Source organism: Synchiropus splendidus, chromosome 10 (genome assembly GCF_027744825.2).
Source record: "Synchiropus splendidus isolate RoL2022-P1 chromosome 10, RoL_Sspl_1.0, whole genome shotgun sequence".
Taxonomy (NCBI): Eukaryota; Metazoa; Chordata; class Actinopteri; order Syngnathiformes; family Callionymidae; genus Synchiropus; species Synchiropus splendidus.
In genome coordinates this window covers 19,866,359-19,890,827 of record NC_071343.1, presented here as the reverse complement: position 1 = coordinate 19,890,827, position 24,469 = coordinate 19,866,359, and the positions used below count along the sequence as shown (strand labels likewise).

General features: G+C 47.2%; 2 protein-coding genes and 2 non-coding genes across 4 annotated transcripts; 1 reads left to right on the top strand and 3 right to left on the bottom strand.

Moving 5' to 3' along the window:
* Window positions 1-200: 200 nt before the first annotated feature.
* trnai-aau (transfer RNA isoleucine (anticodon AAU)) lies at window positions 201-274 on the bottom strand. Its single transcript has one exon. It is a non-coding gene; the product is annotated as a tRNA-Ile (tRNA).
* Window positions 275-1,528: 1,254 nt separating this feature from the next.
* trnal-caa (transfer RNA leucine (anticodon CAA)) lies at window positions 1,529-1,638 on the top strand. Its single transcript has 2 exons — window positions 1,529-1,566; window positions 1,593-1,638. It is a non-coding gene; the product is annotated as a tRNA-Leu (tRNA).
* A 3,387-nt stretch (window positions 1,639-5,025) lies between these two features.
* On the bottom strand, window positions 5,026-16,173 carry LOC128765517 (protein NLRC3-like). The gene is made up of 14 exons (XM_053876188.1): window positions 16,114-16,173; window positions 14,837-14,955; window positions 14,317-14,395; window positions 14,101-14,241; window positions 13,892-14,005; window positions 13,111-13,189; window positions 12,765-12,984; window positions 10,812-12,606; window positions 10,555-10,731; window positions 8,986-9,162; window positions 7,995-8,171; window positions 7,726-7,899; window positions 7,371-7,417; window positions 5,026-7,000 (listed from the first exon to the last, which is right to left on the bottom strand). Exons 2-14 carry the CDS (start codon window positions 14,874-14,876, stop codon window positions 6,462-6,464), a joined length of 3,759 nt encoding a protein of 1,252 aa, XP_053732163.1. The 5' UTR covers window positions 14,877-14,955; window positions 16,114-16,173; the 3' UTR covers window positions 5,026-6,461.
* A 1,061-nt stretch (window positions 16,174-17,234) lies between these two features.
* Window positions 17,235-19,538, bottom strand: LOC128766303 (neoverrucotoxin subunit alpha-like). The gene is made up of 4 exons (XM_053877825.1): window positions 19,402-19,538; window positions 19,099-19,145; window positions 18,028-18,530; window positions 17,235-17,327 (listed from the first exon to the last, which is right to left on the bottom strand). The coding sequence occupies exons 3-4, from the start codon at window positions 18,460-18,462 to the stop codon at window positions 17,235-17,237; spliced, it is 528 nt and encodes a 175-aa protein (XP_053733800.1). The 5' UTR covers window positions 18,463-18,530; window positions 19,099-19,145; window positions 19,402-19,538.
* Between the last annotated feature and the right edge of the window lie 4,931 nt (window positions 19,539-24,469).

Below are 24,469 nucleotides of genomic sequence, written 5' to 3'. Positions count from 1 at the left end.
AACTCGTCTTTTCTTCATCCATCCCTTCAGGTTAGGGTTGATGATGACGGCTGCAAAGTTTTCTTTTGGCAAGGTCTTCCTGTTGAAAATACATCGTGGGTGGAAGTTTCTGGCCATTAGTCTGGCAGGCGAGAACTATAGTGAGAAGCAGTATTTCGTTTCTTTAATACATTTGGGTGGAATTTTCTAAAATAAAATAATGGCCAGTATGGGGATCGAACCCATGACCTTGGCGTTATTAGCACCACGCTCTAACCATCTGAGCTAACCGGCCTGCAAGCAAATGGGTTTAAGGACACAACTCTCTGTGGAATGAAGAGTGTGAGATTCAAGTTCTGTTGGGCACATTATCTTATCTTATCTTATCTACCTTGGATGTGTTGTCTCCATCCTAATGTCCCATTCATGCGTTCAAAAAGGGATCATTGCTGCCGTTCATGGTCTGTTGCTTCTGAATGCAAATGACACATTCCATGCGTGAGAATGAACATCACAGATTACGTACGAGAGTATCATGTACGTATGTACCATTCCGTAGTAGAGTATGAGCATGAGACTTCCTCTGTCCGAATGGAGGAGCGGCTAGAAGACTTGGGGTGTAGACAGGAATGTCTGTTTTCTCTGGAGCTCCCTGAAGGTCTTGTCTCAGCGACTCTGCCTGGAAGACAAATGTGGGCGTGCACGTGTGTGACGATGTGTATCTGGTACGAGGAACGCCCTTGATCCAGCCTCTATTTATTGTGTTTGTACTTTGAACAATTTGATGCATAGCGATGCCAAGCGATGAGACGATGTTATGCTGATGTGGAATAAACCGAAGCTTGCATCCCACTGCTTCTGTGGTTCCTTCTGCCCTGACTTGACGCCCTGAGAAGTGTATCACCCGCTGGCCACACAACATGAACACATTCACCATAGAAATGGAATGCATTTACAGTAAATGCACACACATGCCATAATCCTGATTGAACGTTCTCAGGTCCCTTATTTTTTTGGTTTTGTGTTTCTCACAGATCGGGTGGACAGATTTTCAGAAATACAGAAGTATTGACCCTTGAAAACTTTGCTCCTTGTTTGTGGCAGGCTGACTCTTCCAAATCCCAGCTACGGTTAATGATGTGTCAATAAGTTACATTTGTTTAACAAGGCATTTACTTTGCCCTGTTCCAAAACAATCTAATTTCTGGAGATGCTGTGCAATAATGGACATAAATAAACCTTTTCTATTTGTAAACTTAAATGTAGTGATGAGGTCACTACTTTTATATTCACACACCGTAACACGACAAAGATGTTGCTTTCATTCGTGAAAAGGTTTGTGTTGCAAAAACAAAATCATCATTTGCGGGGTAAAAGTACATTGGAGACTTAGCACATAAAAGTCAGATGGAAAGAGCAAAATATGATTTAAATAATCAACATAAACAGTCCAAAAATTTTGCTGAAAGCTGTGATCGCTGAACTTTGCAGGGTTTAACTGGTTATTCCAGTTTCTATGAATCTGCTGACGACCTTCTGAAGGTCAGTTGTCAGGATGGCCGAGCGGTCGAAGGCGCCAGACTCAAGGTGATAAACCTTCCTAACCATGGGACTTCTGGTCTCTGAATGGAGGCCTGGGTTCAAATCCCACTTCTGACAAATCCTTTTCTCTGCCCTATTCTTTGTCAGTTCATGTTTCCCAGTCTTGCTCTCTTTTATTGCCTGTTGGGTACGAAAGAGTAAAGCGCTCAACACTTGAAATCTGTCACTTACATTTCTTTCCCCTGGCGAATACTGTATTAATATATCCATGTTCAAATGACATGAGAGAGAAAAGGGTTGCCAGTTTAACTGTTTTTTTTTTTTAATGGGACTATTTTTTAGATCAACAATCCTGAATCTAATCAGAATTTGTCTCAAGTATACTTTCTGTGATCTTCCATAACTGCAATTCCTCACCAGAGAATGATTAACAGTAACAAAGTACCATAGTTAAAAAAACTTGCAACTGAACAAAAAAGAACAAACGAAAAGCACTTCCAGAAATGTGGACAAAATGCATTGCTCATCAATACTTTGCCCGAACAGGGACTTGAACCTTGGACCTACAGATTATAAGTCTGATGCTGTTATTCCAATTCCAATCCAATTCTTGAGAACGTGTTTAAAGAAATGGAGGAGAAAAAATTACAGGAGATATCGGAGATAGGATTGATGAAGTGTACATATAAAAAAGGTTTTGTACGACCAGCTGCAGGTGGCGATGGAGAGCCAGCCACGACATGAGCTGAGGATCATCATTGGCGACCTGAATACGAAGGTTGGTCAGGACCAGTGGCGTGTATTTCAACCCAAGGCCTTCAGTGACGTCATATTTATTCTGACCTAAATTTATATGCCTCATAATAACATCAATATATGACAGCAGGGCTTGAGAATCCACACATAGCAACCTTAATATTGGTTAATCGATCAATGTGTAATTTCCGGAGCATTGAAAATCAATTATCTGTTGTATTTTTGACATTTAATTTTGTTACCGTTGATTTAGTAACTAATAGACATGACAACCAATGCTCTCTCAGAGCTCTCACTCTCCACACCTGTGTGAGTTTTCCACCCCGTACGCTCCATGTGGCTCTCATGCAGAGTGACAACATGCATTAAATGTTCCGCATGAAGAGAAAGCATCCTGGAGAAACACACTTGAAAAGTCAAGGGGAGCCTGACAGTCGTAATTTTACAGGTAGTCCACTGAGGCCCCATGTGGGTCGAGAGGCCCCTGGCTGCAGCCTGGAGAATGGGCTGAGCTCCGCCCACATTGAGCTAACATTAACCTGTGAAAAATCTGTAATTTCATTCGTTTCATTATCAATATTTTCGCGTGTAATGATAACCTACATAACATAATGAGTTACACTGGCAAAAATGTTCATACATTTCATTTTATATCGCATATGGTTTCATAAAGTTAGATTTCTCGTGTAGTAACATTTGGACGAAACATATTTCATGATGTTGTAGAAACAAGATGTATAAGAAATGATTCATTGAAAACCTTGTTCTTCAGTATTCTGTTGTGGGTTAGAAAATAACCTGATTAGTTAAAAAAAGAAAAAAAAACATTCATCCACTATTTTTTGAACTAACATAATATGTTTTCTGTTTTGTGAAAAACAATTGGATTATTATTTATCCAGGAGGTGGTGCACATGCGCCGTGAGGCACATGAGTGACGCATGCGTAGCTCAGTTAACAACTGAGTGAGCAAAACTGACTCGTGTCGTTCTCGTGTGCTCCACAGGTGAGCAGTAAAAGCGAGGGGTAAACGCTCCTCATCTCATGAAAGTAAATTGTTTGTGAGTGATTGTATGTCTGCTTAAGGTAAGAGTTTCGCAATGAGAGTCATCCGTTGTCTGAAGCAAATATAGAAACTAAATACCACGTGGGTCGCCTGTGTGAATGTATCAATTGTTGTATTTGTGGCGCCCTACGGTGGTCGGTGTGCAAGTGTATATGAAATACAGCCCAAATTAAGAGTCCAACAACGCCACCTTGGGAATTTCAGAATAATAACTCAGGACACGCAGGTCCGCTTACTCGGGAGACATGAGACAGGGTTCCAGTTGCATGTTAATAAATATAGATACTTTAATAATACAAATAATTCTAAAATCCAAGAATCAAAAATAAAAGTAACAAGACTATAGTGGAGCTGGGGCGCACCAGGATGGGGGACACCCTCTAAGACAGCGGGTCCAACCACACAACAAACTGATGAACCCGAAAAACGCATCCAAGCTGCACAAACATGCAAACATGTCCCCCACAGCACAGCACACGATAAAAGGAACCGCCACCAGGTCACCTACACCATCCAGGCCCCAGCTGCTACAAGAAGAGTGTCAATGGCAGACCGGGTCAGAGAAACAAATAAACAAAATACGTGAAAGACTAAGTCAATAATGAACTAACAAGAAAAGGAATATCAGAGACAACCCAGAGTTTACAAATCACAAAACAAAAGAAACCTGCCTTTGAAGCTTGGACCTTTCTACAGCTCCATTTCTTGCTCTCTGGTAGTGTTCTGGAGTGTTCTGTTTGTTTCTAAGGAGGCTGCTTCCTCTCCGAGCCCATGCGCAGCATGCTCGACAGCGAGCCCGCCGTCTTGCGTGAACTCTCCAGCTTCTCCACATGTTCAGTAATTCCCTCACCGAACAGCGAGTCCTCAGAATTGGGGACACCAGCGAGGACGCATCTCTCTTTGTTCCCCAGTCCCGAAAGGCCAAGCCACATGTTCCGCGCTGCCATTTGTAACAGCGCTTGCCTCCGGCCTTGATGAAGGCCTGCGCCATCCGTAAGAAGGTGGCCATGGACACTTGGGCCTCGTGTAGCTCCTCTGGGGTCAGGTCCTCTTTGCCATAGAGCATCCTGTCCATGGAGCAGGCCAGAAGAGACATATTGTTGGCCAACGCCGTGACCTGGGTCGCACAATTGTATACCCTGTCCACCAGGGCATAAGTATAGCGAGAATGCTCGTCCCAGATGACCTGCTTCCTTGTTGCCCTCGGTGAAGTGGTTGGCGCCAGGCACAAGGCCAGCGAGTCGCCCAGCGGTGGGAGGCCTTTCCTCCAGTCGACTCCGTCCACCTTTGCATACGGTTCGTATGCATCGGCTGGAGTCTTGACGTTCGCTGGGGCCTCCATGTCCTTCTTTAAGAATCCCCACAACGACGGAATCTTGAGGCACGTGGTCGACGGCCTCCTCTTTGGCTTGGATTTGAGCTCGTGCACCGAGCAAGACAAGTCTTCTTCCTCAGGAGGATGTGGGTCCTGTGGGGGTTTTAATCCCAGCCTCTCCATCGCCGACGCGAAGAGCTCTGGCATATCGTCGAGTGGGAAACGTCTTGGTGGTGGAGCAGCCGCTTCCTCCTCTTCGTCCTCACTCGGGCCTTCCTGCAGGGCCAAGTCCTGAGCCGGCGCGGGGACGTCGGCAAACAGAAGCTCCAGGTCCTCCTCCACGGATACCCGGACCTTGTCGCTCTCATCATACTCGTCCCAGGACTTCATCTTTGGCCGCTTGCCCTTACCTGTGGTCGTGGACTGGCGCGCCTTGGGCTTGGGCGGCTTAGCCTTCTTGACCAGGCCACCGAACCACGAGCGGAGGGCCTCCCTCCTCCGCCGTTCCCTCGCAGGAAGGTCGGCGCATGCGATGCACTTCATAACATTACACATTGATTAGGCAAATGGACAGCCATTCAGCCGCGGGGATTGTCGGTGTCCTGATGGGAAATCCGAGCACCGATCCGGGACAACAGGTCGTCGAACTGGCTGGGTTCAGCCGAAAGTACCGCTGGAACCGCTCGTCATTCAGCCGAAGCTCCTGGAGGAGGTGGTGAAACTCGCCAAATTGCGAGCGATTTCGGAGGACATCATGTACCCACAGACGTCGTTTTTTCCTTTTTTCGAAAAGATAAAGCGCCGCTACAGCTTGTACGTGACCAAGCTCCGCCATCTTTAAATCCACAATTCACAACTTGAGACCACGCCCTCGGGCGACTTTGGCGACGTGTTCGAACCGGGTAGGTGGCAACTAATCACGACCTGAGCAAGCTACCAGCTACTGACGACGCTACCGTGACTAAAAAGGCACGTTCGGTGTGAACGTACCTTTAAGCTTCCTGATTACTGTGACTCTGTCACACCACACTCTGTCACACCACGGCCGTAACCTTTCCAACCAGAAACAGGGACACGATAGGAGGAATTCAAATGGCCTGTGGAGAGTCCTCTGTGGTACAGTACATGTCATTTTCCATGATGGTGAGCTTCGACTATTATTCCTCTGGTGACAGTTGCTGATCTACTGAGAGGAGCTCAGCTGCACGCTTCCTCACTGATACCATTCTAATCACTTCAGTGGGGAATCTTGGTGGGAAAAGACAAAGATCCAGAGGGGAATCTAGATTTTCTGTTCATTTACAGTGGCATAAAATGTTTTCAGACACCTTTAGAATTTGACCCAATCTCAAATATGATTTTTTTTCTGTTTCAAAATGGCTGCAATATTTTGACACAAACAAATACAAATCCTTTTTGTGGCTCCACAAATGTTGTCATTCAATCAGATATTTCAAAGTTGATCTGAACTCTTCACTAAAGGTCGACCGACAGTTCAAGAGTTCATGGATGAAGATTGTTGTCATGTGATCTGTCCACAGGGAAGAAGAAGGACAGACGGGTTTGAGAATGTGCTGAAGTCTTCTTCACGTGAGGATGGAGACTTGGAGGAGTCTTTCAGTGACTGAACACAGTGATGATAGAAGGAGCAGGAAGATACCACTCAGCAGAACATGAAGACGTTCACAGGAGAAAGGAGAGTGATGAAAGAGAAAGTTTCTCTTCTTCAAACGTAGAAGATGTTTGTTTCAGAAACAGATTCATTCCTCACTTTCAGCAGTTTGGATGGGGATTTGAACACATTCACACACTCAGGTCACACACACACACTGAGGAACCAGAACCAGGAGCCTCTCTGAGTCCAAATCCCAGGTGCAAAGGTTCAGTGGAGGTGAATAAGGTGTAGAGGGGGGTCCTGACTCCAGAGGAGACTCTGTAGACTTCCAAAACTCCAGCAGTTGCATTCAGCAACACAGCAACTCTGTGAGAGACTTCTGAGCTCCCGATGACAATTTCTCTGTTGTTGTGACAGACTTTATATCCAGCATCATCAGAGCAGCTCAGACTCCAGGAATAATGGTTCTGTCCAAACTCAGACTCGTCATCTTTCCCTCCGTCTCTCCTGAGAGTCACGGCCACAGAAACTCTTCCTCTCCACTCCACCTCCCAGTAACAGGGACCAGTCACAGCCTCTCTGCTCATCACCTGAGGACACCGCTCAAACCTGTCGGGATGGTCCAGAAACTCCTGATCCTCCGTCACTAGCTCCACCATGTTGTTGTTGTTGGACAGCAGGAGGCGTCGGTGAGCTGTGTCTGGGTCCAGTGAGAGTGGACGGAAGTCTGAGAGAAGAAGACACACGTGGTGATGATGGAGGAAGAACAGACTGTTGGTCAACATGAGCTACAGTGGAGATCGTGAGCCCACGGGTCCAAACTGTGTCGGGTCAACAGAACTGAAGAGAGTGAATGAATCAATATTGGATGATGAGGAAAGTCCACAGTGCTGGTTCTAGATCTGCACGGAGGCTCCTCACTAGCTGTAGCTGGACACCACGTTGGTGAGCAGTGTTCTGGGAAGTGACCTGGACTTGATGAAGACAAGTTCCAGCAGCAGATCCAAGGGTGACATGACGTCACTAACATCACAGCTGCTCCACTAGAAGCTGACAGAGTCGAGGAGTTCTCACGAAGCAATAGCATACAGACTTACATCTCTCCAGTCCAGATGTTAACCTCTGTGGTCCACAGTGATCCAGCCTGGAGGAAGAAAGAGTCAGAAGGATGAGAGCAGATCCATGTGACTTCAGATGTTTCAGGACTATTGCTAAGTGGATAACAACAAAGATTGATCTCTAAACAGGAGCTCAGTCTCTACTGTCTGCTGGGTGCTTCCACTGGTGTCCAGCAGGAGAACATGTCATGTGTTTGGATTCATGTGCTCAGTTCAGATGAATAGTCTGAGCAGCGTCACACACCCACATCCTGTCTGTCTGCTTCTGGATCACATGTTCAGTTTCTTCAGCTCTTTGGAGCTCAGTCAGTGAGTTCTGCTGCTCTGTCCATACCTGAGAGTCTCCAGCCTCCAGTCTGGACTCTCCAGTCCAGCACACAGCAGCTTCAGTCCTGGTCCTCCTGGATGGTTGAAGCTCAGGTCCAGCTCTCTCAGATGGGAGGGGTTAGAGGTCAGAGCTGAGGCCAGAGAAGCACAGCCTCTCTCTGAGACCCTACACCCTGACAGACTGTGGTGACGGAGGAACAGTGTTTCAGAGAATCATGAGAGCAGAACCGTCCAGTTGTGGAGCAGAACTGAAGAGAGGAGCTGATGTGTTCTGACCTGAGAGTCTCCAGGTGACAGTGTGGACTCTTCAGTCCAGCAGACAGCAGCTCCACTCCTGGATCCTTTAGGTCATAGTTGTAGCTCAGGTCCAGTTGTGTCAGACGAGAGGACGGAAAGCTGAGGACTGAGGACAGAAGGGAACCACTTCTCTCTGACAGCAAACACCAGCTCAGGCTGTGAAAGAGATGAGTGTCATCAACAACTGAGACTTTTCAAATCCTTTATTTTGACAAGACATTAAACTCTCTAACTTGAGCTGAAAGCAGTGGAGGTGAGTGTGGGGGACAAAGGAGGGTCGACCAATACGAAAGGTTCTGACTTAACAGTCAGCGTGTCATTGGTTGATCACCTTCTCTCTCCAAGCATCTGATTGGTCAGCACCTCTGAATGGTGCTCCAGCACAAGTTGCTGTGCTTTTCTAGCAGCAGCACATGGAGCATCTGACTCAGTGGGAAATGTGGAAACACAGACGCAACATCACAGAAGTCCATGTTCAAGCGCCACACTGAGACAGAAGCCAATGCTAATGCTGGATTGGCACCTCATTCTGTGTAGGCAGCACTTGATGTTCAACTTTGAAATATGTTGTTGTATTTCCCAGGGGCGTGGCAAGACAGAGGTCACCGGGGCATAATATATAATATTGATCTGCAGAGCTCCAGTATCAATGAGTTGTTGGTCTACAGAGCATCAGCTACAGACGCGCTTGTCTTCATAGTAGTGCAGTGTGGGCAAAGACAATGAACCCAGACGCTCCAAAGCACTGTCACTTTTCTTCCACTGTCGGAGCCGTGAAGCAGCAGCAGTTGAGCTCCAGAATCTGCGATTTTAGAACCTCAGTGAGGAGGAACCTACTGAAGACTGATGCTACTGAGAATCAGCTGCTGCGTTGAAAAGCAACCTGATGAGAAAATTGTGACTCTCTGAAACTGGAGTCTCCACCTCTGACTTTCACATTTCAGCTCTGATGCTGGACACATGTTCTGACCTGAGAGTCTCCAGGTGACAGTGTGGACTCTTCAGTCCAGCAGACAGCAGTTCCACTCCTGGATCCTCCAGGTCATAGTTGTAGCTCATGTCCAGTTGTGTCAGACGAGAGGACGGAGAGCTGAGGACTGAGGACAGAAGGGAACCACTTCTCTCTGACAGCTGACACCAGCTCAGGCTGTGAAAGAGAAAAGTGTCATCAACAAGTGAGACTTTTTCAATCCTCTGTTTTGACAAGACTTTCAACTCATTATTTGAGGACACAGTGAACTCTTTCCATTCAGAAGATCATCATCACATTATTGTTGGAATATTTGAAGCACTTTTATATCAGTCAGGATCAACTTGAGACAAAAGAAACACGAAGACAAAAACACAAACATGATAAAAAAGCAACAAAATATTGGGGGTGTTGTTGTCCACAAGGAGACTTTATCGTCAGCTCCCTCTCTAATATAGAGCAGGAAAAGCTTCTGTAGAAGAGCAGACTTCCCCATAAACTATTGTGACGTCAGTGAATGATGCTGGATTTGTGGAACATAAACAAGGATTCAAAAATCATTCAGTCAGCTTCCTGGAATCACTGTACTGCAGCGCCCCCGTGTGGCTGAGTCTGTGACTGTTGGCAGTGAGAATGGTGGACACTCGAGACAGAGGACTTCAGGCTAGTGACTTTGTCGTCATCAGATGTCGTCCTCCAATGTCCCAGTGTTGAAGTGTTGAGTGATGCAACCATAGCGTTAGCTCTGCAGTTGAGTGTTAGCATTACAACAGCAGCAGCTTTTGATTCATCTGGACCAGTGTTCACATCTGGCCCGTTCCCATGGTAACCATCATCTCACCTCCACGTGTGACAGCTGACACCAACATCATGGGACCATGTCACACATGTGCAAGTCCCAAGTCATTTCTTTTTGAGCAAGTCAAGTCACCTTATCTACTGGCCAGTCTGACCTTCATCAGTTGAAAAGACAAGACACGAGTGTCACGTCATGTCAGTCTGATTTGCATTGTAGTTACTGATATTCAGGAGAAGACATGGAGTCAAACTCAACAGCAGCATCAGGACATCACAAGGTCACCATTATCAGAGCCATAGATGGGCGCAACTATGAATTAAAGATCAAGGTCATGATGGAGTTGGCTGGCAGGTCATTTCGCTCAGTTACTCCACTGCTGCTGTTAGTTCATCAAACTAGTTGATGAACTAAACACCTCCCACCTCCACCACTGGATCACATCAATACTATCCTACTAACATGACAGTAGTTTACACTAAGAACAGGTCGCCAAGTGACTCTGAGTGGGGAAAGAAAAGGCTCATTAAAAAGGGACAGATATGACCAGACTCTTTCTTCTCTCTGCTCCTTTTGATCCCTGAAATCACATGGAGATGGAAGATGCTGCTGTGTGTTTGCTGGAACGTGGGATGGAAATACATTTCTTCTGCTTCACAATCTCATCCAGCTCAGGGTTTAGTTTATTTTTTGTTTTTGTTAAGTTGTTTTTTTGTCCCCACCACTGACTTTCACATTTCAGCTCTGAAGCTGGACACATGACGTGTTCTGACCTGAGAGTCTCCAGGTGACAGTGTGGACTCTTCAGTCCAGCAGACAGCAGCTCCACTCCTGGATCGTCCAGCTTGTAGTTGTAGCTCAGGTCCAGTTGTGTCAGACGAGAGGACGGAGAGCTGAGGACTGAGGACAGAATGGAACCACTTCTGTGTGACAGCTGACAGTCTCTCAGTCTGAATAAAAAGAACAAGGAAATCAAACCTTCATGTTCCGTTCACATCATCAAAGATGTTTCAGTGTTTCATCCACTTACAGAACTTGTTTTGAAGCTTGGACCACAGGCAGGAGCCTCTCAAGAACCTTGTCTGAACCAGAGTATTTCTTCAGGTCAAACACCTCCAGATCTTCCTCTGAGGACAGTAAGATGAAGGCCAGGGTGGACCACTGAGCAGGAGACAGTTGAGCTGTGGAGAGACGTCCTGACCTCAGCTGCTGTTGGACCTGCTCCACTAGAGAAATGTCCTTCACTTCACTCAGACAGTGGAACAGATTGATGATTCTCTCTGGAGACACTTTCTCACTTATCTTCTTCTTGATGAGCTTTGCTGTGTGCTGATGGCTCCAGGAGCTACTTCCTGTCTGTGGCAACAAACCTGGAAGGAGACTCTGGCTGCTCTGCAGAGACAGACCCAGAAGGAAGCGCAGGAACAAGTCCAGATGTCCAGTGGTACTTTCTACAGCTTCATTTATTGCTCTCTGGTAGAACTGTTTCATGTGATGTTTGTGTCTTAAGATTCTTGTCAGTACAGATGTTTGTTGTGAATCGAGTAGATTGACTCCAGAGTTGAAAAACGTGAGGTGGACATAAAGAGCAGCCAGAAACTCGTGCAGACTCAGGTGGATGAAGCAGAAGACCTTGTCCTGGTACAGTCCTCTCTCCTCTCTGAAGATCTGTGTGAAGACTCCTGAGTAAAGTGCAGCAGCTGTGATGTCGATGCCACACTCTATAAGGTCTGATTCATAGAAGATCAAGTTTCCTCTCTGCAGCTGCTCAAAAGCCAGTTTTCCCAGAGACTCAATCATCTTCCTGCTCTCAGGATCCCAAACTGTGTCTGTCCCAGCTCCACCATGGTACTTGAGCTTCTCGACTTTGGCCTGAACCACCAGGAAGTGGATGTACATCTCAGTCAGGGTCTTGGGCAGCTCTCTGGTCTCTCTGCTCTTCAACATGTCCTCCAGAACTGTGGCAGTGATCCAGCAGAAGATGGGGATGTGACACATGATGTAGAGGCTTCGTGAGCTCCTGATGTGAGAGATGATGGTGGTCTGCTGCTCATCTTTGAACCTCCTCCTGAAGTATTCCTCCTTCTGGAGGTCAGTGAACCCTCTGACCTCGGTCACCATGTCCACACACTCAGGAGGGATCTGATTGGCTGCTGCAGGTCGTGTGGTGATCCAGAGGTGAGCTGAGGGAAGCAGCTTCCCCCTGATGAGGTTGGTCAGCAGGACGTCTACTGAGGTGGACTCTGTAGCTTCTGTCAGGACCTGGCTGTTGAAGTCCAGAGGGAGTCGACACTCGTCCAGACCGTCCAAGATGAACAGAACCTGGACTCCTTCAAAGCTGCTGAGTCCTGATTCTTTAGTTTCAGGAAAGAAGCGATGAACAAGGTCCACCAAACTCAACTGCTTCTCTTTCAGCAGGTTCAACTCCCTGAAGGTGAAAGGAAACATGAGCTGGAAGTTCTGGTGGGCTTTGCCTGCAGCCCAGTCCACAGTCAGCTTCTGTGTCAGGAGGGTCTTCCCAATGCCAGCCACGCCCTTTGTCAGCAGGCTCCTGAATGGTCCCTCTCTCTCAGCTGAGGCTTTAAAGAGGTCTTCTTGTCTGATGGTCCTTTCTGGTCTGCTCTGCTTCCTGGTCACTGCTTCGATCTGTCGGACCTCGTGCTCCTGGTTGACCTGGTCTGTGCCCCCCTCGGTGATGTAGAGCTCTGTGTAGATCTGATTCAGAGGGGCAGAGTTCCCTGCTTTAGCCACTCCCTCAGACACACTGTGGAACTTCTTCTGCAGGCTCCTCTTCAGTCGTCCTGCACACGTTCCAGTACGACTTCCTGAATGAACAGAGAAGTCACATGATCAGAGGATGCTGGAAGGTGACTCTGCTCAAGCTTCAGATCATTCTTCTCATCAGCTCCAGGTATTTCAGCTCAAATGGACCTTTAGAAAAAATGCTTCACATTCAGCAGGTTGAAGGTTCAAATCCTCTTACTGCTCCACACACGACCAGCAAGCTCCTCCTCCTCCATGCTCCTCAGGAGGTTCATGATGAAGTCCAGGAAAGCTTCTCTGCTGCTCCTCATCTGCTCCTCATCACACTTCACCTTCACCTCTTCCTCATCATCCTGGTATTTGGGATCATCTGGACTGAGGAACCTTTGGACTCTCCTCACTTCCTTCTTCACCAGGGTCATGACAGTCTCCTCAAGGAGCTGCAACATAAACATGTGACCTGATCATGTGAGGGAAAACCTGCTGACCTTCAGAGGTGACCAGAATCCTGACTGGTGAGTTAGCATCTGTTGTTGTTAGCAGGAGGAGCTAACACTTGAACACACCTGAAGTGTGGAGTCCAGATCTGTCTGATGGTGCTGGACACACTGGAGACTGAGAACATCTGAGACCTGCTGATCCTCTCTGTGAAGAACATCAGACAGTAAATAAGCCTCACTTTCACAAGGACACTGATGATCTGATGAAGGTCAAGACTCAGACTGTGACTCTTCCAGGTGCAGCCCAGCTGAAACAGATCAATCTAGTTCCAGATTCATGGAAACCAGATGAAACAGACTTTGTTACGAACTTCAGTCATGAGTTCATGTTTCATCAGTTCAGTTCATTGCTTCTTCTCTAGAATGTGCAGTTTCCTCGTCGTGGAGCAGCACGTTTGACTCCAGTGGAATAAACACCAGAACCTGCCATAACAACCAGCATTTCCAGATAGTGGGAAGAATAAAGACAGTCTCATCTGATCTCATGAAAATGCTTCCAGGAGACTTGGAGGACAAGAACGTAGGAGGTTGTTTAGAATTCTGCTGCTTGATGCAACAACTCAAAACCTTCTTCACCAACAGATGAATGATCCAGTGCAGTAAAGTTCATCAAGTATAAGTAGTAAAGTTAATAATGGGCACGAAGGTGTGGAATTCTTTCTGAGTCCAGCAGCAGCTGTCTGTCTGACAGCAGCTGCTATTAGCTCTATTATTGTTGTCCATGCTGAAATATCAACTGAGGTGAAGCTGCTGAACATCTGAGGGCTTCAGTCCAAGCAGAAGGTGCCTCAGAGGCCTTTGCACAGACCCAACAATCACATGAGTGGAGAGGGACAGAAACCCTCACCTCTCTCCTGAAGGCCCTTGTCCACCTTTGAAATAAATGTTAAGATTCTTCGATGCGCCACTCTTCAGAGACACACAGCTGAGTTCAAGATCTTCTGGTTTCTCCCGATTAAGCCTGATGGAGACACAACTCTGATGAACACTCCAATCTATGATTCACCATCTGATCACCAGATGCCCCCTCAGTCTTGTGCCTGGTCTGCCACTCACTTGCTCCTCCTCTGATCGTTCTGTACACTACTGAAGTAAACAGGTCTTTCCATAGACCTGTCACTCTTCAGAGACACACAGCTGGGAGCAGGTCCAGGTCTGTGTCCTCGTCCAGCAGCTTCTGATGTGAGTGGCTCTGAGCTGAACACAGAAGTTGCAGTGTGAAAATGGTATTTGTAGCTCTGACAGAAGAATTGATCTTCTTGATCTTCTCACCTCTGAGCTCTGGTCTGGCTGCCATGGTCCTCACCCAGAGGGGCTTTAGAGGGAGGAGCTTCCTCCTCTCTTTCCACACCTTCACACAAACACAACAGCATCATCACGGGTGGTTCTTGTCAACAACAGAACTTCATTCATAAGGTTCAGAGCAGCAGAACAAAGTCATGAGAGAAGAAAGAAGACATGGACAGAAGAGTCCATCACATGTGATGTCAACATTCCACATGGAGGTCAGCATTGTGAGGTCTGATGGTGGATGGAAGAACCTGCTGCTCATCAGAGCCACTGGTTCTTCTCTGTGACCTCACTGACCTCAGTCTCAGCTCAACCTTACACAGCGCTTTCTATCCTCATCCAGCAACCCAAGTGCTTTTCGCTGAGTCACCCATTCACACACTGACGGCAGTAGGCTGCGACGCAAACATGCCAGGATGCTGGGATCAAACCTGCAACCTCACAATCACAAGCCGACCTTTCTACCATCTGTGTTACAATCTGTCGCGTTAAAGACACTGACCTGTGAGCATCGCTCCGCTGGTCTGAAGACTTGTGTCCATGTTTGCAGATGAAGCTTCCAGCTCCTTCTGATCCTCACTCTGATGGAGGGACCTCGCCCAGTGAGCGAGGGGCTGTGTCCTGTGAAAGATTAACTCAGGTGTTGTTTGTGTTTGTCGTTCAACTCAGATGTGCGTCTGTGTGTGTGTCGCCTGGTCATCGGCTTTCACTCGCGTAGCTTGTCTTTTCAAGTTTAAAATCTCTTTAATTTTCACATCAATATTCAATCTTCAACAGTTCCATGTTTGCGTCACTGAGACTGCCTCCATCCACCTGACCATTTTAATATGGAGTCCTTTCATGCTCCTCAGACAGGGAATTGGGCATAGCTTAAAACTGGTGGGTGAGCACAGTAAAACACTGCAACGACTCATCAGAACTTCTTTGACTTTATAAAGCAATTCCCCAACTACTGCTGAAACCAAAACAAGTTACTCAGTATCAATTTCCATGAAACAAAATACCTGACTGTTGCAACACTGACATCAAAACAAGATGCGGTGCATAAGTTTTTTGTGGATCACAACAGTGAACTCTGTCCACTCAACCAGCAGTGATACTGAGAGAGAGAGAGAGAGAGAGAGAGAGAGAGAGCACAATCCTGCATCAGTCTTCACTGAACAATAACATTTCAGCACCTTAGTGTCCTGAATACTTGACTGACCTTGACTGTAATAACTAACAAGTGATATCTTCATGAGCTCCTCCCAATCTCACTGCACTTCTTTACACGCTCATATTGGCTCGACACAAGCCTCCAATCTGCGCCTCATTTGGCCCGTCAAACAACTTTTCAACCTTTTCCTCGACAGGTGAAACCTGCTGATCGTCCTGACTGTATGAACCAGAGGGACAACAAAACCAAATAAAGTCCTGACAAATAAAGTCCTGCGCCATTATTACATTTGGTTGAGAGCTGCGCAAATACGTCAGTCATTGACATAAAACAAATATTTCCCAAAATGGAGCAAAGTATGGCATTAATCAGGTAACAGAGAAAGCCACAATTATTATGGAAACTATAACAATAATGTTTGAAATATCAATAATTTGGGCTTGTTTTTATTCAACTCCAGCACCAGAACCAGACAGACAAGAAAACCAGGCCAGATTCTATCAAACTGCATAATGTAGTTTTAAATCTGGAGAGAATTCAACAACCTCAGCAGCGTCTGTCAGACGATGAAGCCTCTATAAACACAAGCGCAGAACAAATCAAGCATCCATGTATGAACTCACCTCAGCTCTTCGCTCACCTTTCAAAAACAATATTGAACTTTCAAGACTGAACTTTCTAAAGAGGAAGTTGTCTTCGCTGGCCACACCTAAATTCTTTAAATGCTTACTTACTTACTTACTTAAAGTACTTTCACTTCTGTTCAGCGGATCATAGCTACTTTTTACGATTGTTTCAGCAGCAAATTATTTCAGAACTCATTCATATTGGACATTCTCATATTTTCATTTGAGCCTGTCATGTGAATTTTCCTTGTTTTTTCTTTGCTTTCTCTCAGTTGCTTCAAATCTAGTTGATATCTTTGAGGAGGATTGTTGGGAGACAGGAGGAACAGCTCGACCTTCTTCTTTCCTCCAGGAGATGCCGATGTTGCGATCACAACTAAGAACCACCAGTCCCCTCAAGTGTCCTGCAGTGGAAGCAATGAACTGCAATTTCTCCTCTCGACTGCCCCTATAAGCGGCATGTGCGTCGCCATATTCACTCCAGTTTCAGTTAATTATTTTGTGCTTCTCTCCGTAAAATGCTCAAAAGGAATTTCCATCCAGGACAGGCAGCGTGCAGGTCACCTGTGTATGGATGAGGGGTCCTCAGTAGAACGACTGCGTGTCATACAGCTACACCTTTGGTCTACGGACTGATGAATGACGTTTCACTGGTGACTGAAAAGTAATATTGAGGGAACGGTCTGGATACGCGTGGTGTGATCGGACTAGACAGCGCTCAACCAGGCCACTCATTGCTGCCTCGCTGTCATGATGTTTTTAACCAATATCACAACACATATTTTATCTTGAGTTCAATTTCCCGAGTGCAATTATAAGAAGCGGGCAGCAGGTGGAAGTAGCACTGCAGCCCCAAGGAGCTCGTGACTCCGACAAGGTTGGATTGTCTGCATTCAAAATCAATTTGGATTTGGATGAGAATATCAGAAAATGATTTGATTTTGGTCACTGATCTGCATCTTTTTTTGCCACCAATTCATGCAAGATTTACACAGTGAAGTAACTCAGGCAACTCTTGTCTTGAACGGAAAGATTTTAATATCAACTTCTACGTATACTCGGAACAGGCACTTTCAGCTTCAGACTCACATATACACATACACCGTCACCTGGCTTCTTCACTCCAACACCGTCTGCTGCTGCTCAGTCACCAGCGTGATGTCCGAACTTCCCAGCATGAGAACTCTTCCCTCTGCTGTGACTACAGCAGGCTTTCAGGCAAAGGTAAGCGACTTCATGCATCAGCATTACTGTGGTGTTTCCCGTCTTTGTATACTATGGCACACTCATAGGCTTGAAGTGGAACTGCCCATCTCTGGATTCTGGGAGAAGCCTTCTGTGGAACTGCTTTCAACTCATTGAAAAGTGACAATAACGGTTCATAATTTGTCACAATGGTGAATTTGTTCCCATAAAGGTACTCGTGGAATGTCTTTATCCCAAACAACGGGTGAAAAACGTGAAAAATTGCCTGAGACTGTGCAGCCTGTCTCTCCAGTGGTAAACTGGTTTACCCAGCTGCGTGAGGACAACGATTTGCTTTGCTTATTTGTGTTAAGTGCTGTTATTTTGTACTTTACACTGTTTGTTCCCATGGAAAGGGAGGGGCAAATGTGTATATGGTTATTACCGTCAAGCAGTGTGTGACAGTAACCATCTGAATAAACGGCACAGTTGAAACACAGCATCATCTCCGTATATTGAGACATAATACACACAAAGAATAAACACAAAAAATCGAATTATCCAATCATTTTAATGGGGAATCTGGGTGGTAAAAGACAAAGATCCATTACAGTGCCAGGAAATATTCATTCCTCACGGTCAGCAGTTTGGATGGGAGTTTGAACCAGCGCCCCCAGTTTGTTGGACCAACACACTCACAAACCCGGGTCACACACACACACACACTGAGGAACCAGGAGCCTCTCTGAGTCCAAATCCCAGGTGCAAAGGTTCAGTGGAGGTGAATAAGGTGTAGAGGGGGGTCCTGACTCCAGAGGAGACTCTGTAGACTTCCAAAAATCCAGCAGGTGCGTTCAGCAACACTGCAACTCTGTGAGAGACTTCTGAGCTCTCGATGGCAGTTTCTCTCTTATTGTGACAGAATTTATATCCAGCATCATCACAGCTCAGACTCCAGGAATAACGGTTCTGTCCAAACTCAGACTCATCTTCTTTCTTTCCGTCTCTCCTGAGAGTCACGGCCACAGAAACTCTTCCTCTCCACTCCACCTCCCAGTAACAGGGACCAGTCACAGCATCTCTGCTCATCACCTGAGGACACCGCTCAAACCTGTCGGGATGGTCCAGATACTCCTGATCCTCCGTCACTAGCTCCACCATGTTGTTGTTGTTGGACAGAAGGAGGCGCTGGTGAGCTGTGTCTGGGTCCAGTGAGAGTGGACGGAAGTCTGAGAGAAGAAGACACACGTGGTGATGATGGAGGAAGAACAGACTGTTGGTCAACATGAGCTACAGTGGAGATCATGAGCCCACAGGTCCAAACTGTGTCGGGTCAACAGTCATCTGAGACTGGTCCCACCTCAAGAGGAGAACCAGGAGGACTGGAACATCCCAGAATAATCTGGAGCAGCTGATGTCCCATGTGAAAGACACAAGTGTCTCCATGTGAGGTCAGGAGCTAAGCTAGCCTGTCGCTAACATCAGTCTAGTTTAGGGAACATGGTGATGCTCAGAACCCCTGAGACTCTGGAGTCAAAGACTGAAGAGAGTTAGTGAATCAATATTGGATGATGAGGAAAGTCCACAGTGCTGCTTCTAGATCTGCATAGAGGATCCTCACTAGCTGTAGCTGGACACCACGTTGGTGAGCAGTGTTCTAGGCAGTGACCTGGACTTGATGAAGACAAGTTCCAGCAGCAGATCCAAGGGTCACATGACGTCACTAACATCACAGCTGCTCCACTAGAAGCTGACAGAGTCGAGGAGCTCTCATGAAGCAACAAGATACAGACTTACATCTCTCCAGTCCAGATGTTAACCTCTGTGGTCCACAGTGATCCAGCCTGGAGGAAGAAAGAGTCAGAAGGATGAGAGCAGATCCATGTGACTTCAGATGTGTCAGGACTATTGCTAAGTGGATGACAACAAAGATTGATCTCTCAACAGCAGCTCAGTCTCTACTGTCTCCTGGGTGCTTCCACTGGTGTCCAGCAGTAGAACATGGCATGTGTTTGGATTAATGTGCTCAGTTGAGATGAGTAGTCTGAGCAGCATCACACACCCACATCCCCTCTGTCAGTTCTGCTGCTCTGTCCATACCTGAGAGTCTCCAGCCTCCAGTCTGGACTCTCCAGTCCAGCAGACAGCAGCTTCAGTCCTGGTCCTCCTGGATGGTTGAAGCTCAGGTCCAGCTCTCTCAGATGGGAGGGGTTAGAGGTCAGAGCTGAGGCCAGAGAAGCACAGCCTCTCTCTGAGACCCTACACCCTGACAGACTGTGGTGAAGGAGGAACAGCGTTTCAGAGAATCGTGAGAGCAGAACTGTCCAGTTGTGGAGCAGAGCTGAAGAGAGGAGCTGATGTGTTCTGACCTGAGAGTCTCCAGGTGACAGTGTGGGCTCTTCAGTCCAGCAGACAGCAGCTCCACTCCTGGATCCTTTAGGTACCGATTGTGGCTCAGGTTCAGGTGTGTCAGATGAGAGGACGGAGAGCTGAGGACTGAGGACAGAAGGGAACCACTTCTCTCTGACAGGAAACACCAGCTCAGGCTGTGAAAGAGAGTGTCATCAACAAACAATCCTCTATTTTGACAAGACTTTAAACTCTTGATTTGATCCTCCATCTCACATTAGCTTGAGCTGAAAGCAGTCTGTGGGGGACGAAGAAGGGTCGACTAATCGGTCAGCGCGTCATTGGTTGATCACCTTCTCTCTCCAAGCATCTGATTGGTCAGCACCTCTGAATGATGCTGTGTTTGCTGTGGTTTTGTAACAGCAGCATATGGAGCATCTGACTCAGTGGGAAATATGGAAACACAGATGCAAACTCACAGAAGTCCATGTTCAAGCGCCACACTGAGACAGAAGCTAATGCTAATGCTGGAATAGCACCTCATTCTGTGTAGGCAGCACTTGATGTTCAACTTTGAAATATGTTGTTGTATTTCCCAGGGCCGTGGCAAGACAGAGGTCACCAGGGCATAATATATAATATTGATCTGCAGAGCTCCAGTATCAATGTCACCAGAGTTGTTGGTCTACAGAGCATCAGCTACAGACGGGCTTGTCTTCGTAGTAGCGCAGTGTGGGCAAAGAATGAACCCAGATGCTCCAAAGCACTGTCACTTTTCTTCCACTGTTGAAGCCGTGAAGCAGCAGCAGTTGAGTTCCAGAATCTGTGCTTCAGCACTGAAGGCAGAGCGAAACACAACAATGTTGTATTTGGAAAGTATGCAGCGCCACACTTGAACACAAATGTATGCATTTTCTCCTCTAGGCTCTATTTCAGAACCTCAGTCACATGACTGCACGAGGAACCTGCTGAAGACTGATGCCACTGAGAACCAGCTGCTGCGTTTGAAGAGCAACCTGATGAGAAAACTGTGACTCTCTGAAACTGGAGTCTCCACCTCTGACTTTCACATTTCAGCTCTGAAGCTGGACACATGATGTGTTCTGACCTGAGAGTCTCCAGGTGACAGTGTGGACTCTTCAGTCCAGCAGACAGCAGCTCCAGTCCTAGATCCTTCAGGTCCCTGTTGTAGCTCAGGTCCAGTTGTGTCAGACGAGAGGACGGAGAGCTGAGGACTGAGGACAGAAGGGAACCACTTCTCTCTGACAGCCAACACCTGCACAGGCTGTGAAAGAGATGAGTGTCATCACACGCTGAACTCTTTCCATTCAGAAGTTCATCATCACAATATTGTCGGGAATCATGATATTACACTGATGATCATATTCATCAAGTTAACTTGCTATATTGTATAAACTGCTTTATAATGCTTTGTCTAATAAAAGACTGAATCCAACAGACGCTGTGACAACGGGTAAGGTAACCTCAATTTGATCCAACATGAAAGGTGTGTGCATGATAAGGTTAGAGGACTCATCAATGTCGCTCCAAAGCAAGGGGAGTCCACACAGGACCTGGAATCTGGAACCATGGCAACCTCAAGAGACCTGGACCAATCAGTGGAGACTACACCCTAAGATGAACTTAAATGTGTATTGAAAGGGTCAGGGCCAGAGCTAGTCCTTGTCACTCTACACCACCTGAGCGAAGGCTAAGTCAGGCGTAGTTGTGGACCCAGAGCTCTGCAAGGATAACTAGACTCCTCTGTCAGGGAATAAACTCTTTTGATTTTAACTTGTTGGTTCTTTGATGGTCATTCTCATGAGTAAATGGACACGCAGGAGATATATTGGAAGTGTATGTTCCAACAAGCGCCCCCATGTGGCTGAGTCTGTGACAGTTGGCAGTGAGACTGGTGGACACTCGAGACACAGGACTTCAGTCCAGGGACTTTGTCATCATTAGATGTCGTCATCCATTGTTACAGTCCTGAAGTGTTGAGTGACACAACCATAGCGTTAGCACTGCAGCTGAATGTTAGCATTTCATCATCAGCAGGTTTTGATTCATCTGGACCAGTGGTCAGCAAGTGGAGGATTGTAGGCCGGCTCGTTCCCATGGTAACCATCATCTCACCACCATGTGTCAGCTGACACCAACATCATGGAACCAAGATGCATATGTGCAAGTCCCAAGTTATTTCTTCTTGAGCAAGTCAAGTCACCATCTGCTAAGCTGCCAGCTCTCTGGAGGAACTAGTACTGCTAGCTATCCGAATTGACAACCGGATCAGGGAGCATGCCCGGCAGAGATGGCCCACTCCTCACATGGTGCTTCCGATCCCGTCCTCCCCACCAGAATCCTGTACCCGGTCAGAGTCCCTGGTCGACCAGTCGAGACTGACACTGGAGGAATGCCAACTCCGACTATCTCAAGGTCTCTGTTTATACTGTGGTCAACCAGGCCACATCATTCGTGCTTGTCCGGTCTGTCACAGGGGCCCTCATCTTTCTTTCATCTCCCACAAAAAGGTTAGTGACGCTTCCCCCAGAGTTGGTAGAATTTATTTCTCCGCTTCTCTGCGGGAGAAAAAAACTTGGGTCATGCTTTTTGGTTTCACAAATGCTCCAGCTGTTTTCCAAGCCTTGATGAACGATATTCTCAGAGATACGATTAACCATTTTGTGTACCTGGAAGACATCCTGATTTTCTCAAAGGGGGAGGGAGAACACCAGGAACATGTACACTTAGTACTTCAGATGCTGCTGAAGAACAAATTGATTTGCAAGACAGAGAAATGTGAATTTCACGTGAAACAGGTCAGTTTCCTGGGCTTCATATTGGGAGAGCAATGTTTGCTTCCAGATCCAGCCAAGATGGTGGCAGTGTTAAATTGGATGACTCCTTCCAGCTGCAAACAGCTCCAGCAGTTCCTTGGCTTCGCAAACGTCTGTAGACGGTTCATCCGAAATTATGGTAAGGTTGCTACACCTCTAACCTGACTTCCACTGAGAAAGAATTCGTCTGGAATCCGGAAACTGAACAGGCATTCAAGAAACTCCGAACTCTATTCTAATGCGCCCCCATCCTACATCACCCTCACGCCAAAGATCACTTCATCATCAAAGTGGATGCTTCAGACACTGGGGTGAGCGCAGAGTTGTCTCAAAGGGACCCCATGGACCAAAAGGTATATCCCTGCACCTTCCTTTCCAGAAGACTATCTGCAGAATGTAACTACGACATCGGAAACTGTGAGTTATTAGCGGTGGTTGCTGCCTTACAGGAGTGGAGGCACTGGCTTGAGGGTACTGAAACTCCCGTCATCGTGCTCACTGGCCACAAAAACCTGATCTACGTGAGATCTGCTAAATGTCTCAACTCACGCCAGGCCCGGTGGGCCCTGTTTCTAGGAAGGTACCGCTTTTCCATTACTTATCGACCAGGGAGCCGAAACACCAAGTCCAACGCCCTCTCTCGTCTCCATAAACTCACCAGACTGGCAAAAAACATTCGGCACACTAAGCTTCATTAACCAATGTTCCTGGTGGCCAGGTAAGACTTGCGCCATTAAGAACTTTTGCAAGGCCTGCACCACCTGCAACAGGTCTAAGTACTCCCACCGTCCTCCTGCTGGTCTTCTCCAATCGCTGCCACTTCCTGGTCATTCTTGGTCCCACATTGCTGTGGATTTTGTCACAGGCCTACCTCCCTAGGCAGGTATGACAACAATTATGGCTGTTGTGGATCGATTTTCAAAGATGGCGCTCTTCCTTCCCTTGGCTAAGCTGCCATCTGCGGTCGACCCTACCGACCTGTTGGTCTTCCACGTTTTCTGCCTTCACCGTGTCCCCAGTGACGTTGTCTCAGACAGGGGACCACAGTTTTCCTCTCAACCCTGGGGGCGTCACCCAGTCTAACTTCTGGCTACCACCCCCAATACAACGGAGTGACTGAAAGGGACAAAGTGCCTGTCTCCAAGTCTCCACTTGATGCAGCCTCTGAAACTCCTCCTCCACCTCTTGTCACCGACAAACACCCTGCTTACTCCATCCACAAGATACTGGACAGTGGACGCCATGGCCGGCGGATACAGTATCTGGTAGATTGGGAGGGACACGGTCCGGAGGAGCGTTCTTGGATCTCCCGCTCATTTTCACCCTATGTTGATCTCTGAGGTCCGCACTAATCATCCTGAAAGACCCTGTAGAGTGTCTTGAGGCCCTCCTTAAAGGGGGGGTACTGTCATGTTTGTCTCTTTCATGCTTTTATTTTGCTATTTCCTGTTGGGTTCTGTGTTTCCGTTTCCTTCTTTACCTCCAGCTTCCCAAGCGACACGGCTTCCCTGGTATCACCGTGGTGCCAGCTCGTGCCGACAGATGGTTACTTAGCGTTCCAATGGTAGACTATCCTCCGACTCCACTCTCTTGTGTTTTTCCTGATTCTTTCAAAATTTTGTCCATGCTTGATTTATTTGTCAGCCGCCTCCTTCGTAGCATTCCCCTCGCTCCGTTTTCTGTTTCTTGTTCTTCTCTCTTTAGATCGCGTGTGTGCGTTTTATAAAAGTCACTTTTTGGTTTTCCCTCGTTAACATTATCTCCTCATGTTGTAGGGACTGGAAGAGCTTGGCTGCAGCGACTAGGAAGGCAAGCTGGGGTACTAGGGAGGCGGCGGGTGGAAAGCTGCGCTCGGGTCTACGGGAGGCCGTGGCTGCTGGGAAGCCGCGCTGGGGTCTTCGGGAGGCCGTGGCTGCTGAGAAGCCGTGCAGGAGCCCTCGGGAGGAGACGGCGGCTTGGGAGCCGCGCAGGAGCCCTCGGGA

What these genes read in the sequence shown, in the direction of transcription:
- LOC128765517 (XM_053876188.1), bottom strand. Translation starts at nt 14,876, where the DNA reads ATGGACACAAGTCTTCAGACCAGCGGAGCGATGCTCACAG. An exon ending in CAAGGGCCTTCAGGAGAGAG is followed by an intron (nt 13,190 to 13,891) that starts GTGAGGGTTTCT and finishes TGTTCTTCACAG; the next exon opens with AGAGGATCAGCAGGTCTCAG. An exon ending in TGTCACCTGGAGACTCTCAG is followed by an intron (nt 7,900 to 7,994) that starts GTCAGAACACAT and finishes CCGTCACCACAG; the next exon opens with TCTGTCAGGGTGTAGGGTCT.
- LOC128766303 (XM_053877825.1), bottom strand. Translation starts at nt 18,462, where the DNA reads ATGGTGGAGCTAGTGACGGAGGATCAGGAGTATCTGGACCATCCCGAC. An exon ending in GAGAGGCTCCTGGTTCCTCA is followed by an intron (nt 17,328 to 18,027) that starts GTGTGTGTGTGT and finishes TTTGCCTGAAAG; the next exon opens with CCTGCTGTAGTCACAGCAGA.